This window comes from Octopus bimaculoides, chromosome 7, assembly GCF_046866305.1.
Source record: "Octopus bimaculoides isolate indiv1 chromosome 7, ASM4686630v1, whole genome shotgun sequence".
NCBI classification, from domain to species: domain Eukaryota; kingdom Metazoa; phylum Mollusca; class Cephalopoda; order Octopoda; family Octopodidae; genus Octopus; species Octopus bimaculoides.
The window spans coordinates 34,940,091-34,966,609 of record NC_142934.1 but is presented as its reverse complement, the minus strand read 5'-3'; the positions used below and the strand labels follow the sequence as shown (position 1 = coordinate 34,966,609).

General features: G+C 37.2%; 1 protein-coding gene across 1 annotated transcript in view; it reads right to left on the bottom strand.

Annotated features, from left to right (window-relative positions):
- Positions 1-2,672: 2,672 nt before the first annotated feature.
- The window catches only part of LOC106883735 (histidine--tRNA ligase), a 40,663-nt gene continuing 16,816 nt past the window's right edge, over positions 2,673-26,519 (bottom strand). The window contains exons 6-12 of the mRNA XM_052969549.2: positions 25,129-25,222; positions 24,141-24,268; positions 21,191-21,263; positions 16,073-16,254; positions 14,578-14,694; positions 10,815-10,961; positions 2,673-3,148 (exon numbers count right to left, since the gene is read on the bottom strand). Of these exons, the coding sequence (XP_052825509.1) occupies positions 3,092-3,148; positions 10,815-10,961; positions 14,578-14,694; positions 16,073-16,254; positions 21,191-21,263; positions 24,141-24,268; positions 25,129-25,222 (798 nt within the window). The 3' untranslated portion in view covers positions 2,673-3,091. The remainder of the gene's footprint in view (positions 3,149-10,814; positions 10,962-14,577; positions 14,695-16,072; positions 16,255-21,190; positions 21,264-24,140; positions 24,269-25,128; positions 25,223-26,519) is intronic.

The window sequence follows — 26,519 nt, the reverse complement described above, 5'->3', positions numbered from 1 at the left end:
TCCAGAAGCTACTTTGAACATAATGCAAAATGGTGCATCCACATCTACGGCCCAATCTGATAGAATTCGTGCAGAACTGTGTCGCAACAGATCGCCAGCAATTGCTTCATCAGAAATTGCCTTCGTAGCTCCTGCGAAAAGGGATTACCCTGCTATGTATAATCATGGCAGCGCAAAAAGTTGTTTTGCACAAGCATTTGTATAGTCAATTAGACGGATGAAATTTACGTACACTTAATAATGTTACGCAAAACAGCCTTCAGACTTTCCCTATTAATTTCATCGTCTTTTGAATTATGAACATATTTACATCATAACGGTTTTTTCGTTGTAAGGCTTTCTTTTTTAGTTGATTTTCACCTAGCAAGATTTATCATAGATGGCGTAATAAGTCACACCCGGACAACGTTATACTGCTAGTATGTCTTGAAAGTGATTCCCTCTTCTGAATCATATTTAAATTCATTTGTTGAATTTGCTACATGATCTGGCTCAAATGTATTTTCCGGTTTTGTTACCAACTTCATTAGTTGTAGCATTTGTTGCTGTTTTTGCAGCTCAACAAACCCTCTCACAAGTTTTCCATAATTTTATGGATTTTTCATAGAATATATATACAACAAAAATGTTTGTTACTTCTTTGTCAAGTTTTTAATTTCACCATATAAAAAATTTTTCAACATTGTCCACATGAATTGTTTATATCCTAATTGCCACTATTATAATGGGGATCCTCGTCCACTTGTATGTTGTCATCAGCACTGTAATATTCTTGTCACCACTACTATGTTGTGGCGGTATTCCACATCTTATTATCTTTGACTCGTCTATCAGGGATACCTGATAGCTCTGCAAGACAACTTTGAAATGTGTACCTTGGCAGTAACTTGAACTCGTATATATCATGTAACTGACACTGACCCCAACTGAGGACTTGTACAATGACTCTACTACTACTGACCTCCTACAACAACTAACTGTCTGACTTTATAGTGGCTGTGCCATACCACTTTGTCACGTGAGAAGGAGTGTACCATTTTCACTACAACAATTATGCACACATTCACAAGTACTGACAGAATATACTTGTATTCCAAGTCACAGACAGGTACACTCACTGCACAAATTCCACAGTCAACTGTAGGCCCCAGATCTAAATGCATGGTGAAAAATAAGCAATAACAGATGGATTGAGGTTCACCAGAGCTGTTTCAGACGTGTTCTCTATTGATGAACAAAAGTGTTACATCATGCAAAAAACCTGGTTTTCTTCAGGTGAATAAAGAGTAAAATTTAACTTATAATTTCTCACAAAATAGACCATTCACTCTTTATTCACCTGAAGAAAACAGTTTTTTTTCATGACTTAATGATCTTGTTCATAAATAAAGAATATGTCTGAAACAGCTGTAGTGAACCTCATTCCATTTGTGCTATTTTTTTTATATATATATATATATATATATAATTAGAGATGTACTTGCACAGCAAGTGACCTGATCTGAGATCATGTGCTAAAACAAACATTTGCAATGTGGAAGGTGTTTATAAGCCATTTAAAAACACACAAAAACCATTAGATTCACTTCAACATCTAAATTTAGTTTGCCAAAATATTTTCGTCGCTTTGAGACCGCAACCTGTTCACTGACAAAATTCCGTGCAGCACGGAATCTAATGGTTTTTGTATATTTTTAAATGGCTTATAAACACCTTCCATGATGCAATTATATATATATATATATATATATATATATATATATATATAAATGGAGACAGAGAGAGAGATAACGTTCATATGTGTTTCTATATTTATTTGCCCATGCTTGTATGCGCTATGTGCTTTTCCTACACTCATACTGCCCAGCCAAGTATTCTCTGCTTCTCATTACCTAACCCTTCCCCCCAACTCATTGTACCACCTGTTACTGCATTCCTCTCTTCTCACCTTACTTACATTCCTCTTTCTCATTATTCTTCCTTGGATATGCTTCTAGTTATTCCCCCTCTCTCATGCTTCATCTTAATACCTGATATATCACCTGTATTTCCCAACACTTTTGCATATTTGTCATCATGCCCACTCACTACAGTTACGCCTTAAGTGCCTCTAATTCACTCTCTCCACCACTACTATGCCTTGTTTACCATCCACTCCCTGAACTGTCATTCCCCCACCAACTGATATTTTCCCTCAAGCTGCACCTCTATTCATCATTCGTTACATTCACTTCTATCCCCATCTCTAGCCATTTGGTACTCTCCTGTCACTGACCTCCCCTCTTGATCCACTGCTTGTATCATCTCTTGCTTTTCAAAGGTTTTGCTCTGGCACTCTATCATTACCATCTTACCCTTTTCCTAGATATTTCCACCTACTCATATATAAATGTCGGGTAGCCATGTATCTGCTGGTCCCTGGCATAAAAATCACCTCGCCACCCTCTCAAATACTTCCATCACTTAGTTGAGAGGGCCTTTCCCTTTTCTCTTGTTTTTTTCCTTTTCTTGGCCTTTCTTGTGCTGCAAATTATTTGGCAACCCCCATCTTTTTGAAGATAACACAATGTGATTTGAAGGAGTTTTCATTGTTATATCTTGTTTCTTGTCTCATGAATTACTAATTATTAATTAAAAAGTACTTTGAAAGTAAAAAAAAAAAAAGAAAGAAATTCCAAGAACTAATTTTTATTTAAAATTCTTGGGGAAGTTTTCAATTAAACAAGATGGAATGCCTTTCCAAATTAAGGGAACTGAAATAATTTCCTTAAATTTTTTAGTTAAATGTTCACAAAAATTATCTGAATTATTTATGAAAAGTAATAAAAAGGCCCAGAATCATCAACATAATTTATAATTAAAGTGCATATATGAAGATCTTTGCTTATTGCAATGGTCAGCATGTAATGCATGACTTGTCATTGTTTCTTTTAAATTCTCATTTACAAATATATAATGCTATGTTAGCTATTACCTGGGGAATGGAGTAGTAAGAAGCAAAAGCAGGTTTACAAATGGTTTCATTTATTGGTAAAGTAAATAAAATTTGGCCCAAAACATCTTGCAGCAAACTAGAATTAAATTATTCAATTTAAGCTTTCAGTGCTTTTTTGATTTCCTTGATGTAACTTTCTCGTGGAATTGTGCACTGTAAAGAAAGAACAAATATTTTAGATAGATTTAACCCTTTTGATAATATACTGAAAATGTCTCTGGTTCTATGGTGCAGATTTCCTGTATTAAAGTAATATAAATAAAAATGTTCCATTAAAATTTCATGTTAATTCATATTTCAAGCACTATCTTAATAATGACAAAATTATTTTATTAAATTCATCATTATTTTCAAAATTCATTGAAACAAAGAAATATGATAACAAAAGAGTTTAAGTTATATAAATTAAAACCTTCCATCAAGATTTTATGTTAATTTATGTTACAAACATCAGCTTAATAAAGATAAACTTATTGAACTAAATTTTTGATTATTTTCAAAATTAACTGAAATAAAGCAATGTCTTTCAACAGAAATATAAAAACAAAAGGGTTGAAAAAAATTAAAAGCAAGAATTAGATTTTTTTTTCTGTATGAAATGTTTTTCAAAGTATTATATATTCAGTCATGTAAATAAGGTTTTTATACATTTTGTATGTGAATATATCCAGTGTTGATAGCATGAATGGCTAATTCAAGAGGATCCTTAGAAAACTAAGAGGTTGGGAATTTATATACAGTTACTACCATTACAAGGTATCTAAGGTTATGATATTTAACTCTCAAACGTCCCAGTCCTCCAAGCTACAGCTTAGGAACCACAACTAACAGTAACACTAAAACTGACAATTCATTTATATGATTGCAATGTTGAATATTTTTACCTCAAACCTTTCTTTAACTAGTTGGCTTTGCCTTATGTGTATGTGGATCTGGGCAAATGTGACTAAGGTGAACAGTATTTTTGATTTGCATAACTGATATGCCTGCAGGCATCCTTGCAAACCCTCTTACCTGATACTGAATGCTGTTCCCTGGGTCCCTATTTACTCTTTCCACTCTACCCACATCCTTAGAGTAGGCACAGTCAATGAAAGCACATTCCAAGGTAGGTTTGGTGAGATTGTTGAAATGTGAGAATGGAGGAATGTAGATGTGTGCTGCATGCAAGATACAGGGGGCCTCAGCCAGATACCTCACAGGTAAAGAACAGATATAATTCTGTTGGAAAGGCAATAGTGATTGTAAGGAGGACATGGGGATAATTTTAGCTGAGAACTGGGTGAATAAAGTGATCGAGGTAGTCAGAGTGTGTGATTGGATAATTATGCTTAGACTAGTCTTGAAAAATACATCAACAACTTATTTTCTTTGTCTGTGATTCCAAAAAAGTAGGACTGTCATATCTAAGATTGATTTTATGATACTCTTTTTCAGATTACCTCAATGATGAACATCAGTGACCTTATTTTCATGGCTAGTTACCTCAATGGACATGTTGGGCAGCATCATAGTGGCTTCCATGGTGTGATGGAGGTTATAGTTTTGGTACCCAAAATGAAGACAGAACAAAGCTATAGGAGTTTTGTGATGAAATTACCTGATGATCTGCAACACTAACCAGCCAATCCTCTGATCACCTATCAATCTGATGCTCACACAAGCAAAATTGACTACATCCTCACCTATTACCCCCACCAACCCACACCTACCTCCTCCACCTTCCCCTCCAACTGATTTTCATGACTGACCAATTACTACATTTCTCTCTATCCCTCAACTACTTGCCTCTCACATTCTCACAAACTTGCATACTCACTCATACCACACTCTTTATTCACCTTCCAGTAACTTGAAGATATGCTGACACACCCTCACACCATCCTCCTCCTCTTCCAACGGGAGTAACCATGACATTTGTTGCTTGACATATGTTCCTATCCCTCTATCATACTTTAACCTCTCATCATCTGGCATAAAGCTACCACTCTCCAGCCCTCAGTTGAGGAGTAATGTCTTGTGAGTTATTTGGTAACTTCCCTAGTGCTGGTACCATTTAAAAAGCACCCAGTACACTCTGTAAAATGGCAGGTCTTAGGATGGGCATCCAGCCATAGAAGTCATGCCAAAGCAGACATTGGAGCCTGATGCAGTCCTCTGGTTTGTCAGCTCCTGTCAAACCTTCAACCCATGCCAGCATGGAAAACAGATGATAATGTTGACAGCTATAACTCAGAGATGAACTCCACCATGGTTATATACAACATGTAAGATGATTGTTATTGTTAATCTTATTTGTGGGAAGAGTGAACCTTCAGCTACACCAGTCAATGCCTCTCTTTTTAAGAGAGGAGGATGTGGTTTGAGGAAGAGTTGGCAGTTTGTTTCTAGCAAGGCAAACAACTGCATAGCGGGTCTTCCGTGGTTTATGTAAATTATACAACAGTCTCAATAAGAAAATGAAGTTTTCAATGGTGACTTAACAAATCAGTCTGTAGCTCACCAATCACCACATCATCATTATTATTGCTTTGACTTTTACTTTCCCATCCCTCATGGGTCAGATAATTTTATTGAGGCAGATTTTCTACAGCCAAATGCCCTTCCTGTTGCCAAACCTCACTAGTTTCCAAATTAATTGATATTTCTCCATTGCTAGATATGTCTTCACACAAGATTGGGAACAAAGAATGTCACTTGTCTTACAGTGACATTCATTTACAATTACCACACAATGTCAAGACAAGGATACCCACACACCCCATATATATCTACTGGTGTACATTTTCCTCAGTTCACCTGGCTGTCAGGCAAAGGTATCAGGTCATCTGAAATTATTACCAGTGTTAGACAAACACCCTACTTGTAGTGACATTTGCCTTCCACCTACAGTACACCATAACACCAGGGAGACTATAAGGTTGCTTGATGTAATAGAAATATTACAGCCAAATCTCTGTCAAATCAAACCCTACCTCGTTAGAAAAGGTCATTCAGTAATGTAGCTTCTGGGTTCCCAGCACACAAGTAAAAAACCACAGGATGGTCATGACTGGAATGCCTTTTGATCATAGATCTACTCAGTCAGGGCTCACCAGGAGCTAAACAATAATTAGCAGTCTTTAAAAATCTGTTGGGCTTAGAATATATATTCAAGGATGTGTGTGCTCATCACCAGTCACAAAGAGAGACACTCTGTACAGTAAAGAAGGGGTTTACATCTGCAACATAAAATAGTTTTAAAATACTCCTGTCCGAAAGACACCAACATATGACAATTTTTAAGCGTAACAAGATTTAAAATTATCTTTCTACGAAGACCTGTTGAGGCAAGTGAAATCGAAATTGAGTTAAATTCAACAACTGGCACCCATGCCAACGTTGTCTCCTTCATTGGACACGAAACTCAGCTAGCGAAGACTTATTGGGGAAAGTGAAATCGTGAAGGCACCTGTGCCCAGCGTCGCCTTTCTGGTACTTGTACCCGTGGCATGTGTAAGGACTTTCGAGAGAGATCGTTGCCAGTGCCCATGGACTGGCTCTTGTGCGGGTGGCACATAAAATACACCATTTTGAGCGTGGCCGTTGCCAGTACCGCCTGACTGGCCTTCGTGCCGGTGGTGCGTAAAAGCACCCACTACACTCTCTGAGTGGTCGGCGTTAGGAAGGGCATCCAGCTGTAGAAACTCGGCCAATTGGAAATATGCTGTGAGTGAGAAGACCCGGCAAGCCAAGTGAGTCCTAAATCTAAGGCCTCAACCAGTCCACTTATGCGTACCTTCCTTCCTTCATTGGACACTAAATTCCACTTGCAAAGACCTGTTGAGGCAAGTGAAATAGAAATAGAGTTAAATTTGACATCTGGCACCCATGCCAACGTCGTCTCCCTCATTGGACATGAAACTCAACTTGCGAAGACTTATTGGGGCAAGCGAAAGTGAAATTGTGATGGCACTTGTGCCCGCGGCATGTGTAAGGACTTTCGAGCGAGATCGTTGCCAGTGCCCCTGGACTGGCTCTTGTGCAGGTGGCACATAAAATACACCATTTTGAGCGTGGCCGTTGCCAGTACCGCCTGACTGGCCTTCGTGCGGGCGACACGTAAAAGCACCCACTACACTCTCTGAGTGGTCGGCGTTAGGAAGGGCATCCAGCTGTAGAAACTCTGCCAAATCAGATTGGAGCCGGGTGTAGCCATCTGGTTTCACCAGTCCTCAGTCAAATCGTCCAACCCATGCTAGCATGGAAAGCAGACGTTAAATGATGATGATGATGATGATTAATGATTAAACAAACATAGCATGAGAGGTGTCAGTTAAAACAAATAACACCTCACACACAAGACCTATCACACATTTTGCTAAAGTTCTCTTCACTTCCCTTATGACTTACATGGCAATTAAGGAATGCCCAGTGTGGAATTAAAAGGATCAATTTGCCTGAGATCAGTTTACAACTGAAATCAAAGACCAAGTTATCATCATCATCATCTTTTAGCATCTGTTTCCATACTGGCATGGGTTGGATGGTTTGACAGGATCAGACAAGCCAGAGGGCTGCATTGGGCTCCAATATCAACTTGGAGCTTATATATATATATATATATATATATATATATATAGCAGAAGAAAATGGATATAATAAAAATGGGAAACTTGTGGTTTTCGCTGGTATGCCTTAAGGCATACCAGCGAAAACCACAAGTTATATAACCTAAACTACGGTTTACCAACCAAACCACCTGCTACCGTACAACCTTACAAAAGACTGTACCTACCCAGGTAATAACTAGGAGCAACTATGGATTTAATTATCCCTTAGAGGTATTAAACCTCTCTAACTGATACCTACACTATATATATATATAAACACACACACATGCGCGCACACTATTTTATGAAAGCTGAAAAATAAAAACTCTTCACGAACCATTACTCAGAGTTTCATGTGACTTTTCATCAGACAGTTGTGATAATACAAACTATATGTAGTCTGTATTATAGTTAAATGTACAGAAAATAGACTCCATCAACTGCCAAGGGGATATTCTAGAGCTAGTAGATAGCTTCGATTATCTAAGTGACCAAGTCAGTAGCAGAGGAGGATGCTCTGAGAGCTGCAAGAATAGGAATAGGCTGGGCAAAGTTCAGAGAGCTCCTACCTTTACTGGCAACAAAGGGATTCTTCCTCAGTGTGAAAGGCAAACTGTATGATACCTGTGTGAACAGCTATGCTACACAGAAGTGAAACATGGGCTGTGATAGCTGAGGACATGCATAGGCTTGAAAGAAATGAAGCTAGTATGCTTTACTGGATGTGCAATGTCAGTGTGCATGTATGACAGACTGTAAGCATCTTGAAAGAAAAGTTAGGCATAAAAGGCATAAGATGTGGTGTGCAAGAGGGACGACTGTGCTGGTATGGTTGTGTGATGCATACGGATAAGAACAGCTATGTACAGAAGTGCCGATTACTAACTGTGGAGGGAACCTGCGGTAGAGGTAGACCCAGGAAGACATGGGACAAAGTGATGAAGTATGATCTTCAAACTTTAGGCTTCACGGAGGCAATGACTAGCAATTGAGACCTTTGGTGATATGCTGTGCTTGAGAAGATCCGTGAAGCCAAGTGAAATTGTAGTCATGACTGATGCTGGTATCATGTAACTGATACCCATGCTAGTGGCACATAAAAAGCTCCATTCAAGTGTTGGCCTCATGGAGGCAAGGTAGCTGATGCTGGTGGCACGTGAAAAGCATCTTCCGAGTGTTGGGCCTCATGGAGGCAATGATGAATGACTGAGACTTTTGGCATTATGTAGTGCTTGAGAAGAAGACACAGCAAGCCAAGTGAAATCATAGTCATAGCAGATACTGGTGTCATGCAACTGGCACTTGTGCCAATGGCACGTAACAGCACCCATTACACTCTCAGAGGGGGTGACATTAAGAAGGGCATCCAGCCATAGAAAACTTGCCAAATCAGACTAGAGTCTGGTACAGCCTTCCAGCTTCCCAGCATGGACAACGGATGTTAAATGATGATCATGATGATATATGTGTGATACATTTTAGAATTATGTGGAATAACTATTCATATATTTTCTTTTGATATTTATTTATTTAGAAGTAAATCAACCAAGCTGTTGCTATATCCTGTCATTGATATCTATTTGGGATATATAAGGCATTTGGACTAAACTTGATGATTTTTTATGCCCACTTTTTTAAGGACAGCTTGATGTATTGATGAACAGTCAACAGAGTTGGAGAGCATAAAGATTAAAGTTGTAATAGAAAAAAAGTTAGCTGACATGGAGGACTGGAAGTCATCTGAAAATTAGTAAAAAGTTACCTGTATCATTATGATTCACACCAGGTATCAAAATACTGACACCATGACTGCTGTTCAATGCTCTGTAAACACAATAAAGGTGTAAGACATGACATGGACATTATGAAAACCAAATTACCCCAAACTGTGATAGTCTTTGGGTGTGTCTCCAATGAGGGTAATGTCATGCCATCCCACATCTTTGAAAGGGTCTTAAGCTCAATTCAGACAGCTATGTGAAGCTATTGAAGACAGCAGTCAAATCCTGGCTGGTGAGGGTTGCTGATGAAAGACCATATGTGTGGCAGCAGGATTCAATTCCTTGCCATGCCACCAGAAGTGGTTGTTGGACAATTTCTATGACTTCACCAGTCCCAATTTCTGGCCTCCTAATTCTCCTGATTATAATCCCATGGATTATTATGTGTAGGGCTTAGTTGAGAAAGACACCAACTGCTTTGCCTGCAGTACCATGGCTGAGCTGGTGGCCAAGATCAAGGAGGTGTTCGAAGATCTTTCCAGGAATACAGTGAGGAATGCATACACCGGGTTCCAGAGTTGTCTTGAGGCCATGATAGAAGCTGAGAGCAGCTAGTTTGAGTAAACTATTATCTCTCAGCCATAATCTAGTTGAAACTTTTTTTATTTTTTAAAAACACTTTTATTTTTGGATAGGATACTGTTTTTGTTTTCCTTATATGCAAACTGTCAAAGTTAGCCCAAACATCCTGTAGTTAACTGTTTTTGCCGGGAACACATGGCATAATAATGCATCCTTGATAAAGTTGTTTGGCACTGTCTTATGATGTAAAGGTTGTAAAACACATAATACAATTTTGGAAGAAAAAAAAAACAAATTATTTTTACATCCATTTTTCCATGACTACATCAGTGAGATGATTTACTTGTTGAAGCATTTGTTTTTATATTGAGATATACTTCCTACTACAAACTACTCAGTGATGGAGTGGAGACTAATTAGGTTCAGTAAATTAAACTGGTGCCAGCAGGATTATTTACTTTGCTCAGTAATACAATCCCTTGGTTGCAGTAAGGTGTGAAATTACAATTGTATGTGGCTTGTAGCCCAGCTCCTTAAACTGTCAGCCAATATGCTTTCATAATATTAAAAGACGTTAAAAAAAAAGGAAAAAAAGGACTGGGAATGTGCCTTAGAAATCTTTCTGGTCTGGTACTAGTTTCTTGATGTGAAATAGAAAATATATGTTCCCCTTGATTGCATGATAATCTATCTCATACAAAATCCCTAAATGTCTTTGCATTACATAACCTTAATTCAAGCAAATTGAGGTACATGTAAAATGACAGGCTTGCAGTGGATCTGAACACAAGACTTTTGAGCAATTAATCAAGCAGATGCTTGCCCTTTTGCTTCTACAATATTGTCCTTAAGGTCAATAAAAATTTGACAGGAAGTTTTACATTCAGTTGAAATTCTACTCCCTTTCTGAAAACAGATGCTTACCTCTTCTCTGGTAGAAATAACACGGAGTTTGACAACACCCTGCTCAATTTCAGATTCTCCAATAATAATGGCCAAAGGAATACCACTGTTTTCACAATACTGGAATTGGTCCAACAATTTTGGAGACTTTTTGTAGGAATGCTCAGTCTGTAATGAAGAACAGGAAACAACAATAAGGTATTTTGTATGTTTGTTATAGGCAAACTGCAAGTTTTACAGGCAGTTGACACTATGCAATTCATTTTATCACCATTACCTTGTGTGGCAGGTGGTTCTGAAAGGCAGAGTTATCTCAAGCAGTTGTTGAACTTAGAATGTAAAGAGAGATAAAATTAAACATTGTGGAAAATTTAATTTGGTGAGTTCCCATTTCAGCTATTCTGCTACCAAAATTTAAATAATAATAATTTCTAGCACTGGCCACAAATAATGGGAGAAATAGTCAATACTTAAGCATACCTTCTTTTATTGGTACTAGAAATGCGATAGACAAAATGAATCTTGGTAAAATTTGAACTCACATTGTAAAAGTTCATAAAACATTTTGTCTGCCACTTTACAACTTTCTGATAATTACAAAAAGGATGATTTGAAGACAACATATATCAATTAATAGTCAATAATCACAGTAAATCAAAATAGATGAGAATATCTCTTTAAATTGTTGTCGTTTAAAGTCTGCTTTCTATGCTGGCATGGGTAGAATGGTTTGACAAGAATCAGCCAGGCAGAAGCCCACACCAGACATCTGTAGCTGTTTTGACAGGATTTTTATAGCTGGATGCCCTTTCTAACACCAACCATTCAGCAGAGTGGACTTAGCACTTTTTACATGGCACAAGCACAAGCGAGGTCAGTTTGGGCAAGGTTTTTACAGCTGGTTGCCTTTCCAAATGCCATCCACTTTACAATGTGGACTGGGTGCCTTTAAGTGGCGCCTGCACTGACAGGGCCACCAAGTACTTGCAAGGCATAACAAAAAGTGGGGAGGGAAAACTCTTTTGAGAGGGGAGGGGACACTGATTTTCTGCTGGATGATGAAAGGTTATAGTGAGGCAGAGAGACAGAAACAGGTGTTTAGAGAGAGAGAGAGAGAGAGAGAGAGAGAGAGAGAGAGAGAGAAAAAGAGAGAGAGAGAGAGAGAGAGAGAGAGAGATCAGGAATGAAAACAGAAACAGTTGTGCTATTGAGACAGGTTGGGAGCTAGCAGAGAGCAATAATACAGTGGCACAGGGCCCAGAGGACAGGATTGGGGAGGTGGGGAGTAAGCTTAGTACATGAAGTGGAAATGTGGGGAAGAGAAGGGATGTAGTTTGGTTTGTTGTGGTAGAGTGAGTGAGAAATTTTAAGTGTGGGTGGGACACAGCGCTTCTAGAACTCAGTTTCACTGATGTGGGCAGGTCTTCTCAAAAACTTCGTATCACCAGACATCTTGGTCCATTGTCGTTTCCTTCATGAGGTCCAATATCCTAAGATCAGTCCTTACCATTTCATCCCACATCTTCCTGGGTCTCCCTCTTCCGTGGGTACCATCTACTTTCAATGATCGGCACTTTTTTATATAGCTGTCCTCATTCATACGCATCACATGTCAAAACTAATATAATCTTCTCCTTTGCATGCTACATTTGATTCCCCTTAATGCCCAACTTTTCTCTTAATACATTTACACTTTCTTGTACATGGGCACTGATGTTGCACATCCAATGGAGATTACTACCTTCATTTCTCTCCAATCTATGCATGTCTTCTGCATTCAGAGCTCATGTCTCACTACCATGGAGTATAGCAGTTCACACACAAGCATCATATAGTCTACCTTACGGTCTGAGAGTGAGTCCTTTTGTTACCAACAGAGGTAATAGCTCTCTGAACTTTCCCCCACCCAATTCTTATTCTAGAAACAATACTTTCAGAACACCCTCCACCATTACTAGTTTGGTCACCTAGCTAACAGAGGCTATCTACAATCTGAAGAGAGCCTCCTGGGCATTTGAGAGAATCTAAGTCCTGTGTGCTCTTAGTGCTTATTGTTCCTGCCCATCTGCCACATACAAAGATTCCATTGCACCTTTTATGTGTCCATAGTTTACACTGGGTGCAGTGAATGGAATTTCTTCCAACTCCTTTCCTACATATTGAGCAGGGCCATTTACCTGTCGGAAAGAGAGCTTTATCTTCTTTCTTACTAACAACTTTGATCTTTGCTAGGTTAACACTAAGGCCCTTTGATTCCAGGTTTTGTTTCCATACCTGAAATTTCTTCTCTAATTCTGCTAAAGATTCTGCAATAAGAGCAAGGTCATCAGTATATAGCAGTTCCCATGGGCACCCAGTTTTGAATTCCTCTGTTATGGCCTGGAGGACCATAATGAATAAGAAGTGAGCCTTGGTGAACCCCTACCTGTATGCTAAAATCATCACTGTACTTATGGCCTTACTGACAACACTACTGTACACGGCTTGTACAGCTCTAATGAGCCACTCCTCTACTCCTAACTTCCTTAGAGACCACCATATTACAGAGTAGGGTGACGAAGGCTAAGTACAATGATTTACTTTTGGCCAAGTACTGCAGCTGTCTCATTAGGAAGATGGCATCTGTGGTACTCTTCCCAGGTACAAGACCAAAATTGCATCTCATCTAGTTTAATTCTATTTCTAATCAATTGAGTTATAGCTCTCTTAGTAACTTTCATGACTTCGTCTAGCAATTTAATGTCTCTGTAGTTGTTTCTATCTAAGGCATCATAGCAGCTAATTATAATACTACTACACCAGTCATTGGGGATGGTGCTTTTCTGAAAAATCTGATTAACTATATGGGTGGCTAAGCTGCATCCTACACCACTGGAAATTTTAATCTTCTTGGCAGTGATTCCTGACGGCTAAGGGGCTTTCCTTGTCTTCATGTCCTTAATGTTTAAAAGATTTAGAAATAGAAATTTCTTCAAGATGAGAAATATAATTGGTCTAATGAAGAAAAAAGATGGTACAAAGAAGAAAGTCACTATTTTAGACATGATGATGCAGTGAACTGTGTAACCACTGTTCTCTGTAACACAAATCCTATATAAAAATACTAACATTTCATAAACAAACTATAGATACTTAAGTTATAGACTGTCTTATTACAGAGAGGTAATATTTATCCCCACTTAGGTGGGGATAAACATTACCTCTTGGTATTAATTAATACTACCTCTGTTGCTAATATATATTATGTCTTATTACAATTTAACCATGACCAACAGAAGAGTTGTTAACATTAACAAATCAGACATTGTTAACAACTGAACAAATGAAATTTGACTATTATCATCTTGAATGAAAATTTTTGGAATCATTGCTTTTGCAACTAAATATTAATAACATAACTATGATGGGGAGTGATGTCTAGTTTTGGTTGGTAGACAAAGTAAAAGAATGGTAATGCACCTGGACCAAAAGCACAACACAGTGACAAAATCAAACATCTCCACCTCCACATACAACACCAAAATCTGAGGCTCCACATCACTGCAAGAAATGATCCAACAAGAGGGTTCCTATGTGGTTCCACAGTCTATTAGAAACAACAACCAGACAGACATCAAACCACATCCTGCTACCTTTAAAAGAGGTTCCTGGCATAGTGTAGTCCAGAGTACACTATTGATCAAAATATGATGGATTGATCATAGTTTGAGTGGCTTTGATCATAGGACTGCACAACCAGGGCTGGCCTGGGGCTAAATCACAGTAACATCATCATCATTCTTACTTTGATTTTAGCATCCCAAAGTTCACAACAAATTTTCATCCGTTCCTCAAGTAAGTTCTTTTGAGCTGAAATAACATATACCTCTGTACTGGTCGTTCGAATCTTTGCATTATCACTCTGAAATAACAATACAGATATATCATTCACTTTAATACAATTATATTATAAAATTCACAAATCACTACAAAACTACATTGCCACAGGTCACAAGGGTTTTGGGAACTGGTGGTCAGCTTTTGATAAGATTAGGAAAATATGATACTCACTTAGAAATCATGCTGATCTATCGGTCTAAACATTCCATTACCTATTTAATGCATGTTTTGGGTGATCTGCAGTGATGTATCATATCCTTTTTCAGAAGGAAGGTAAGGTATTAAACTACCAAACTCTACTAGTAAAACACACAAGTATTACAGAAACCAGTGATGCAAGAAAGGGTAGCAGGTTGTGTCACAGACTCTAAGAAAAAGTGCAAGGCTAAATTACAGAAACCAGTGATATAAGAAGGGGTGCCAGGGTGTGTGTACCTCAATGTATTTGATAGTAGATGAATTAGTGAAGCAAAGATACTTGTGTCTACAGCTTATCAAAAGCAATGTGTCCAGTTTTAAGTGTTCAACAACACCTTTGGTACATATTGACTCTCAGTCTTTGAATTGATAGTCCAATACCTTATATTCCAAACCATTTTACATCTACAAAAGTTATGTTCATTTGTGTTTTAATGATGCAAAACAGATTAATTAAAATAATAAAAACCCACAGCCATCTCTCACAAGCAAGTATGACTTGGTTAACATGTATCAGGCATTCACTTGATTGTTTTAAGTGCTTGAGTCAATTTTAAGAGTAAGAGAGGAACATTTATGCAGGGATTTAGTCAAATCTTTCTTAAATCATATTTTACTATCGTAAACAGAAGTAAGGATGCATTAATTAATGTAGTCCTAGATATACTGCAAAACAAGGCAAGATGGTCTAGCTGGAATGCTAAATAACAATACCAATACTAATGATAACATATTTAATGAAGGTGCTTTACAAAATCACTCAACATGCTAGAAATAGCAGCTGAATTTCCCTAAAAATCATCTTAAAGAAAAGGTGGTACACATTGGATAATGTAATTGTAGATATACTATATTTGGTAGAGTGGTCATGAGTGGAATGCTTTGGGATTTAGGCTTATTTGAACAGAACTAACCAGGTGCTAATTGACAATAAAGTAAATTGTTTGACTTTTATGGGACAAAAAATACCAATTAAAATGCGAATAAGTTTATTGATTGAGGCAAACAGAAATGTGATTTTATAACATTGATGCCTTTCCCAAAGCATTAATAAGTGAAATAGCTACAATCAATAATTGAATATGTGTTACATACTTAGTAGTCTGACAGCAAGATAATAAATACTGTTGAAAGAGGGGCTATTTACTGTTGAAATTGAAATTATTTTTAGTAAAACATTCTGCTATGTCTCTAAATCTTACCAAAACTTTAGCTTCCATAATGGCGAAAATGCGTTCTATTCCAATACTGACACCAACACAAGGTACTTCCTTGCCTTTTGGGTCGAACATTCCAACAAGGCCATCATATCGTCCTCCACCAGCAACACTGCCAACAGCAATGGATTCTGTTGAATCTCCAGAATCTGATTTACAGGTGTAACCTAGAAAGTATGAAGGAAGACAATACTACAAGTGTAATCATTATTTGTTCTTAAAATGAAAAAAAACAAGCCATATTTTTAATAGCAATGAATCAGCTCATTTTATTATTAAGGCACCATAAATCATAAAACTGTGCTTGCTTGTTTCAAGTTAGTTAGGTACTCCACAATAAATATATATATATATATATATATATATATATATATAACAAATGGGATTTAAAATTAACAGCTGTTTCAGCATCATTTTACAGATGAGTTCTTAGATTACATCATGACAAAAATCTGCCATCTTCAGGTGATTTTAAACAGAGTGGGTAGAAAATTTAAATTGACCAGCTCATGATGTTACATAGTGAAGCAAGTGAAGCTATTAAGAGTTGTAGAATTTCTAAAGGCTGCTTGTAAGATGCATAAGGGTTCAAAACCTATCATATTTCTCAAATCACTATCTTAATTAGTTTATGGTTCTATCTGGAGAATCAAGGAATACAATTATATAAGAGGAAAAATGAGAATAAAATGAAAGAAACACCAGATAAAAGGTATGGTTATCGCCATTTATCCTACACCAGCATGCACATACATATATTTTATTACCTTTAGTAGATGCATTTGCACACACACATACTCATAAGTATACATCATATTTACATATACACATACAAATATATATATATATATATATATATATATATATATATATATATATATATATATATATATATATATATATATATCTGTAAATAATATGTGACAATTATTCGGTAGCCATGATAAAACTCTGAGTTTTGAATGTCGGAGCGGAAACCCGCGCCACCATCTCTTCAGTTATCTGACCATCGAAAACATGCTGTGGAAATGACCGTTAAACAAAGGGAAATTACTGTGTGATTGACCGTTATTAAGACAAAAGAGCTATTAGAATGACCGCTAAGTGAGAGGAGGGATTAAAGGTAAGGGAGTAAAAATATCCATAGTATTTGTGGAAGCGCACCAGTCCATACATACACATGCGTGCCCGCACACCCACATACATGCTCCTATATGTATATACTCATCCACCCTCACTTGAAACACACGCATGCTCACCCACACATTCACCAAAAAATATATACATACCCGCATACACGCTCGCACACAAAAAAGGTTCATACACACATCTATATATGCACATGCACAAGAAAAAACAGAGCTAAACGCAAATTACAGAAAAAAGTGTGAAAAAGTGTAAAAAAGCAGTAAGAATAACACACGTCTATATATGCACATACTTGCATGCATGCACACATGCACATCTATATACGCATACCCACACATACGTACACATCCATAAACATGCATGAAAGGTTCCACATACACATCTATATACGCACAGAAAAAATGCAGGGTGGAAGGTAAAATACAGAAAAAATATGTGTAAAAAATATATGAGCAATAGACCTATAAAACAATATCTCTATAAATATGTAAAAAAAATATATAAGAAATAAAAGTAAAAAGTATAGAGATAAAAAGCTTATACATGGACACAATATAGAAAGCAAGTCCTATCTGTAATCTTGGTGGGACCAAAAATGTAACAAATATTTAGCCACATGTGGACATGATCCGAAAAGTTCAGTTCTTGAATTTAGACATGTGGCGGGGATTAAGCTGCTTTTCCAGATGAGCCACCTTTCCATATCACAGAGACCGCACTTTCCCCTGCTATTGTTGTAGGGCTTACACTTGGCGAGGATCTTCCAATGGATGTTGTAACTGACACCTCTATCTTTTAAGGACCATATATGACTGGATAATTTGGTCGTTTTCCTTTTATCCCAGTGCCTGAAGCTCAAGGTGTGATTATTGAACCTGGCCTTGAAATTACCCTCTGTAAGCCAAGTGTAAGCCCTACACTAACAGCAGCAGAAAGTTCAGTCTTTGTGATATGGAAAGATGGCTCATCTGGAAAAGCAGCTTAGACCCTCACCACATGTCTAAATTCAAGAACTGAACTTTTCGGATCATGTCCACATGTGGCTAAATATTTGTTACGTTTTTGGTCCCCCCGAGATTACAGAGAGGACTTGCTTTCTATAATGTGTCCATGTACAAGCTTTTTATCTCTATACTTTTTACTTATATTTCTTATATATTTTTTATATTTTTTTATATATTTATAGAGATATTGTTTTATAGGTCTATTGCTCATATATTTTTTACACATATTTTTTCTGTATTCTATCTTCCAACCTGCATTTTTCCTGTGCGTATATAGACGTGTATATGGAACCTTTCATGAGTGCTTATGGATGTGTACGTGTGTGTGGGTATGTGCGTATATAGACATGTGTGTGTGCGTGCATGCAAGTACGTGCATATATAGATGTGTTTTACTCATATCGCTTTTTTACACTCTTTTCACACTTTTTTCTGTAATTTGCGTTTAGCTCTGTTTTTTCTTGCGCATGTGAGTATATAGACGTGTGTATGAACCCTTTTTGTGAGTGTGTGTGTGTGTGCGAGCATGTATGCGGGTATGTATATATTTTTGGTGAATGTGTGGGTGAGCATGTGTGTGTTTCAAGTGAGGGCAGATGAGTATATACATATAGGCGCATGTATGTGGGTGTGCGGGCCCGCATGTGTGTGTATGGACTGGTGCGCTTCTACAAATACTATGGATATTTTTACTCCCTTACCTTTAATCCCTCCCCTCACTTAGTGGTCATTCTAATAGCTCTTTTGTCTTAATAACGGTCAATCACACAGTAATTTCCCTTTGTTTAATGGCCATTGCCATAGCATTTTTTCGATGGCCAGATAACTGAAGAGATGATGGTGTGGGTTTCCGCCCTGACATCCGAAACTCAGAGTTTTATCATGGCTACTAAATAATTGTCATATATTATTTACAGATAAATTCCTCTGTTTACATAATATCGAGGTCTCTTTCTTTCTTTTGTTGTCTTACCTTTTCTATCAATATATATATATATATATGCACACACACACACATATATACCCACACATTATACCCATTTACCACATATATACATGCATACATACACACACACATGTATATACAAACACACATCTGCACTTACATATAATTAATGTTTATAAAAAACAATCAGTGTATATGTGAGTGTTTATTTTATGTGCATCTGTGCAGACACATACATACAAGGGTGGACGGAAAAGTTCATAAGCTGTCTATGAAGGAGTGTGGCTAGAACTGTGAAATCTTGCACGCCTTAATTTCAACTTATTTTATTAACAACTGGTAACTAGTAGTGACTTCTCTTGAAAACTGACAAAATTTGGCATCATGCTGTTATCAAGTACCAGCAGAAAAAGGGCTTAGCCCCCAAGGACATTCATGCGGATATGGTTGCTACATTAGGGGATGATGCACTGCAAAAGTGGGCAGCTGAATTTAGGAGAGGAAGAGAGAGAGTTTTGAAGACAACTCAAGTGCTGGATATCCTGCAACTGCCACCACCAAGGAAAACATTGATCACATTCACTATATGGTGATGGATGACAAGTGACTGATTATAAATCAAATTACCAATGCTATTTGCATATCCTGTGAGACAGTAGAGAATGTTCTGCAAATTGAACTTGGCATGATGAAGGTTTCTGCTCAGTGGGTGTCATGTCTTCTGACACCTGATCAAAAGTGCACCAGGCTGATCACATTCCATGAGAGTATCTTAGCCTATGAACTCTTCAGCTGACCTTTGTATGCACATATCCTCACAAATTCAAAATTACCTGGTCTATCGTTAATAGTGCACAACCACACAAGAATGGAAGCTTCAAATCAAAGATGCAATGTGACTTTTGTTTGAGCAAAAAATTGAGATGTTAAATTAATAAGTTTTCTTAATATATGTTTTGATATGTGTGTGTATATGTATATATGCATATGTGTATACATACATGAATAAATAATTCTATGTATATATATATATGTGTGTATGAGTGTACATGTGTATATGTATGCACCTGCACAGGTCAATCACATTAATGTATTATTTAAAATCAATGCATTTTCATGATGACACTTGTATGGAGTTTAAGACATTTATAATAATGCTACCAAGTCAATCAGAAATGAAATTTTAAAAAGTGTGAGCTTGAAGCAGCCATTTTTGCACATGTCATTCACAAAGGTTTTAAACAGAACATAAGAACAAGTATTTTCCTCAAACTTTCATTTCATATTTCAAAAAGTATTCAGACAGTGGATATTTCAAAGGCTTGATTTACCAGCTGATGATTGGAGTACTGGAAATAGGAGCTTTTCAGTTATAGAGAGAGAGAAAGAGAGAGAGAGACAGAGAGAGACAGAGAGAGAGAGAGAGAGAGAGAGAAAGAGAGAGAGAGAGAGAGAGAGAGAGAGAGACAGAGAGAGAGAGAGAGAGAGAGAGAGAGAGAGAGAGAGAGAGAGAGAGAGAGAGAGAGAGAGAGAGAGAGAGTGTGTGTGTGTGTGTGTGTGTGTGTGTGTGTGTGTGTGTGTGTGTGTGTGTGTGCGTGTGTGCGCGCGAGCGCGTGCGCACACACAGAGAAAAGTAAGTAAGTAAATGGGTCTCTGATAGTTTCAATGACAAACTTTCAGTTGTTTGATCACATGGCCTATACCCACAGTTTTCATTTACCCTAATTTCAAACACAAGGTTCAAAGCAACCTGAGGCAAAGGTAACCAACAGTTGACTCAGATGCCATAGAATGGGATGAAACCCAGGATCATGTGATTGCAAAGCAAACTTGTTGACCATGCAGTGTGTGTAAGTATATGAGTGCATTCAAAACATGCGTGTGTATATGTGCATTTATATAGGAGTGTGTGCATACAAAACCAACTAAAAGTTAATAATGATCTTCAGTTCATTATTTGTTCCCTTCTTGTATAAACGTCCATTTACCTTAGAACACCCTTACCTTTGAGAATACCTTCATATATCAATCCAGTGTAATAATCTAGTCCTCTTGCGAGGCTCAGATCAAAAGACACCTGAAGAGAGAAAAGAAATATTTAGACTTCATAAAGTTGCAATGCTTATTGTGAAATATTCATTTCTGATAGAGAAGTCACAGGATTGTAAAAAAAAAGTAATCCCAGTATATGACTGGTACCCATATCTGCTAAATGACCCTTGAGGGCTGAAAAACAAAGTGAAAACCCGATGGAATTTGATCTCAGAACACAACCACTCTAACTAAACATTGTAAGAAATTTGGTCAGGCACTACTAATTTTTGTTCCATTTCTATGCCTTGATCCGAGCGTAGGACGGGGCTCACCTCTTTCAGCTGGGAAATGGATGGAATGCCTAGTGTGTGTCTTGTTATGGCTACACACTCCTAAAAAAAAAAAATGGGGAATAGGCCTGGATATATGATATGATGATGGCTACTAATTCAACTGTGTTTGATATAATATAAGTGTTTCTGACATAATATAAGTATGTCTGATATAATAGCATATCTGATATAATATTTAGCATATCACATTTACTGAGTGAATATTTTATACAAAGTATATAAAATATATGTAGGATTGTGTAAATTTGTTGTATAAAGTAGATTTAAATTTGTTATAATGATAGTTTGTTTGTACATGCATTAAGTTCATCTGCCATCAAATTACCTTAAAGCACACACAACCTAGTACTTCTAGCACCTCTTCTCATACCTCTTCTTACATCCCTTCTTGCATCACATATTTCTGTTAGACTGGTTTGGTTTACTGAAGAGCCAAAGAGACAACCCCTACATAGTTACCCAACCTACAAGAAATAGCAGCCAAATCTCCCTCAAATCAGATGTTCCATCTTGGACACAATGGATAATGGGGTACACAATGCTGTAAAACAGATGTAATGATTATGGTTGGATATCAGCTCAATTATGACTGGCCTGGGGCTAAATAACAACAAGAGGAGGCATTGTGGTCAATGCTGATGTCGTATAACTAGCACCCATGCTGGTGGTACGTAAAAAGTACCTTTCGAACACTGGGCCTCATGGAAGCAATGACAAATGATGTGCTTGAGAAGAAGACCCATCAGGCCAAATGAAATCGTATTCACAGCTGATATTGGTGTCATGCAAACTGACACCCATGCCAGTGGCACATAAAAGTATCCATTACACTCTCAGAGTGGTTGGCATTAGGAAGGGCATCTATCCATAGAAATCATGCCAAATCAGACTAGACTCTGGTGCAGCCCCTCAGCTTACCAGCCCTAACCAAACCGTTCAACCCATACAGGCATGGACAACGGACGTTAAATGATAATGATGATGAACTAGGATGGCTTATTAGAGTTTAATTGGCTATTAGCTTAATAGGTCAATAGTTTAACAGATCGTTAGTTAACTGGGCTAGAAAATGGCATACTTATGCAGTTGAAAACATGACTGCAAGCTATTCCCCTCTCAGAAAAACAATGCTAATAACTGGAAATGAAATTCTAATCTCTTACAGGGTTATCTAGCACACTATCAGCTGTCTATGGTACTAATTCTCAGCCTTGTTATCTTAGGGTTACACAGAGTCAAGTTCATAAGATGTCAGGCTCTCCAATCCCCTAACCTCACCTCTTGCTAGAACAGCTTGCTTGGTATGCTAAGTACACTATGGGACAGATACTATAGGCTATGGGACAGATACTACAGGTCTCTGCTGTGGTCAATGGAAATATGTAATAAATGAATCTTTCTCTAATTTAGTTGAAAATGCAATAGGGCCCATATTAAAAAGTAGTCTACATACAGTGGCTCTATTTAGTCCCCACTGTGACCAAGTGGACTCAATATGAATGAATAAATTTTTATAAAAGCCAACATACATATATCTTTCTTTCAGTGCTCCGTACACACTTCTACATTCTTTTTCCATCTATTTCATATTCAGATACAATTAACAAAGATTCTAGAGAGACCCGGCATGAATGAGTTTATTCTTGGGAGAAGAGACTCATGGTTACTTGCATTTTACATAGGTGTATGTTGGGTTGGGGTGAGGCTGGAGTGCTGCCTGAAAGAGAGATAAATACAATGGTGACAGAACATGCTCTGATGATAATATATCCAAGAAGACGAATGGAAGAGAGGGTGGACACAAAAGAATCAGGGAGAGTAGATAAGGTTGTAAAAATATGGGAAGAGAGTAAGAGGCAGATATAGACATAAGAGTGGAGGTGGTCATTTATATATGGGAGATGAATATAGCGAAACATGAACAGGTGTGGGGTGAGAAATATGAATGATGGGGTTGGACAATTATTAGAATGCAGATGGATGCCAACTGGATATAGCTCAGAGAAAAGGAAGTGGTGACTGGCAGTACAGAAATGGTAATATGGTATGGTATATAGTAATAGGTTCTGCTTTCATTTCTTCCAGCAGCAGAATAATACAGCAGATAGGAAAGTAGTGGAGAAATGTGTGATAGGGTGTTAAGAGGTGGGGGAGGGGCAACATTAAGAATAGGGACTGGATATCAATAGGAAGTGGCTCAAGGAAGGGACCTAGTTCTCTGGGTAACACACATAATTGGTCTCGTTGGATCATTGCTGTTAATTAGAACCATATTTACTTTAGCAAATCATCTAAATGGACTACAAGTCATGTATTTCAATGTATGTGCTTTTCCTGCATTCTGTAATTCAATCTAACATTTCTCATCTCCCAAAGATAAGTAAGATACTCTGAGGACATTGTTAGCCTCAGATTGGCCACTTTGCAAAGACGAAATGTATCTCTTATAATACCATGAAACTGAGACCAAGCACCAGCTTTTGTCGGCATAGTTATCCAATACATAGGTGAATTAAACAACTGAAACAATATATGTGGATGCATCAGGTGTGGAGCTTGCAACTTACCTTGTCTAGACAACCATAAATATCACAGTACTTCAGTAACAACTTCATGTCAGCAACACCTTCAGCAGCAGGTTTTTGTGCCATCAATACACTATCATTGTTTAATCGGTCAACAAGTTCCATTTTGCCTGCAAGTCAAATAGCTATATAAAAATAAGTTCCATTTTGCCTGCAAGTGAAACAGTTCTATAAAAAAAAATGAAGGATTTCAAATTTAACTGAGGAGAGGTGTCAGGGACTCAAACAGATAAACACCAGAAAGGTACAAATCTTGTGAATATTGGTGAAGAGTTTACTAAAGAAGGTGGAAGGCAGTAGAAATATATATATATAGAGGGGGAGGAGAGAGAGAGAGAGGGAGGGAGGGAGGGTAAAGAAAAAGGTAAGTGGGATGTTATTTTTGTTTGGTTACAGAGCAAATCTGAACCAGAAGACCTGTGATCAAAGGTGTTTCTACTATCAACCTCCTATCTTCTTTTCAAGCATAGTTTATTTAGAACTACATTACCTGATATGTCAGCCTTTCTTTAAATAGCAGAATATAATTTAGGGAAGATTTGGCTGTTAAATCTAGCAGGTGAAGGATCTTTTGTTGCCTCAAGTGATTAAATCATAGAAATGGTGAGAAAGAAAGAAAAGTGAGAGGTGGAAGAGAATGGAAAAAAAGGTTAAAAGAGACAGAATGAGTGGAAGAGAAAATTGGAATAAAAGAAAATGAAGTGGAAGGAAAGACTGGTAAAAAAAAGATCAGAGGGTGGGGTGGGGCGAAGATGAAGTAAGAAATTGTTTTATGTAAAAAGCAAGGAAATAGCAGCAAAAGGAAACAAAAATATTGAAGTGAACAACATAAGAGAGAAAAAAAAGTAGGAACAAGAGAAAAAGGTAGACAAAGAAGAGAACTAAGAGAACAGAGGGAGGGGTTTAGGATAAAGAAACTGAAAGAGACATAAAGAGAAAAGAAAAAATGGTGAGATACTATAAAAGTTACCTTTCAATTTAACATATTCCCATATTCTATCAGCTGTCTCTGGGGCAAGGCCTTTTTCATCTGTCATTTCTTTACGAACATCACACCAATCCATCTTAGAAAATGTTAAGAAAATGTATAAATATATTGTAAGATTTCATTATTATAATCATATGAGGCACAAAGTCTATGAATTAAGATGTTGGATAACTGACTACAAGATCATATGTTCAGATTTTACTACATAAGTCACTGTGGATTTAATATAATGTGATGAACCAATGTAAGTGCAATACAATAATCCCTTGACTATCAAGGGTGTTATGTTCCAAAACCTTCAGCAGTAGGTGAAAATCTGTGAAGTAGAAACAGTGCTGTACTGTATATATTCTTTATCATTTTTATAATTTGTATATATTTATTATATTATAAATGCAAAACAATACCACACACTCACCTCCCGAGTTTCATTTTCCATACAGTATGTGCAATTCTTTGTTTACTCATCTACAGTACACTATGTATTTTCTTTTAATATATTTTCATTAATGTGTTATACAATACAGTACTGTAATCTATTTTTATTTATTAATTTTGGGGCATGAAAATGCTTATTTTACCACAGAAATAATTAAAATCTAAAAAAATATAGATACCTATCGGCTGCAGAAACCCACTATATATTGAGGAGTCTATGATATAAATTTACATATATTAGCCAGAAAAATCCATGATGCACTGAGTGTGCAGTAAGTGCACCACGATACGGTGAGGGATTACTGTATACCTTAACTCATGACCTTGTGATCATTGGTTACAATATGGTGTTTTGACCCTCTGAGTAAGCCACCTAACTTTGAATGGAAGTAACTAGTTATCAGTAAATAGCAATTCGCAAGCATAGAAAACCATGACGGATGTAAAATATTCTTGTTGCTGCTGCAACTAATGATAAATTTATATCTGTGAAAAAGCATATGTCTAGAAATAAACTTGCTTTGCATGTCTTTGTATATCTATAATTTCATGTAAGCATCATCATTTTACAGGCATCTTGGCACCATTATTAGAGAGGTCATTGTATTTTAAGCAACACCAAAATGTCATTTCTGCTCTATCTCCATTCACCAACCACTTTACAATGTGCTGGCTATGTTTTATTGCAGCACCAGCATGAGGCGGGGTTGTCTTGTCCTCAGCAACAGCAACACTGACTATCATACTGGGTCTAGGGGTCACCAACTGACAGGGAACACCAAAACACAAGTAACAAGGTGAGCAAAGACATCAGGACTACTTTTCACTTAGTATATAGGACAAATATTTTATGCACACACACAATTTGTGTTTTTTACAATCTACTACTTGAGCTACAAAGAAGTCAATAAATAGTACAATGTTTTATTTAGAGA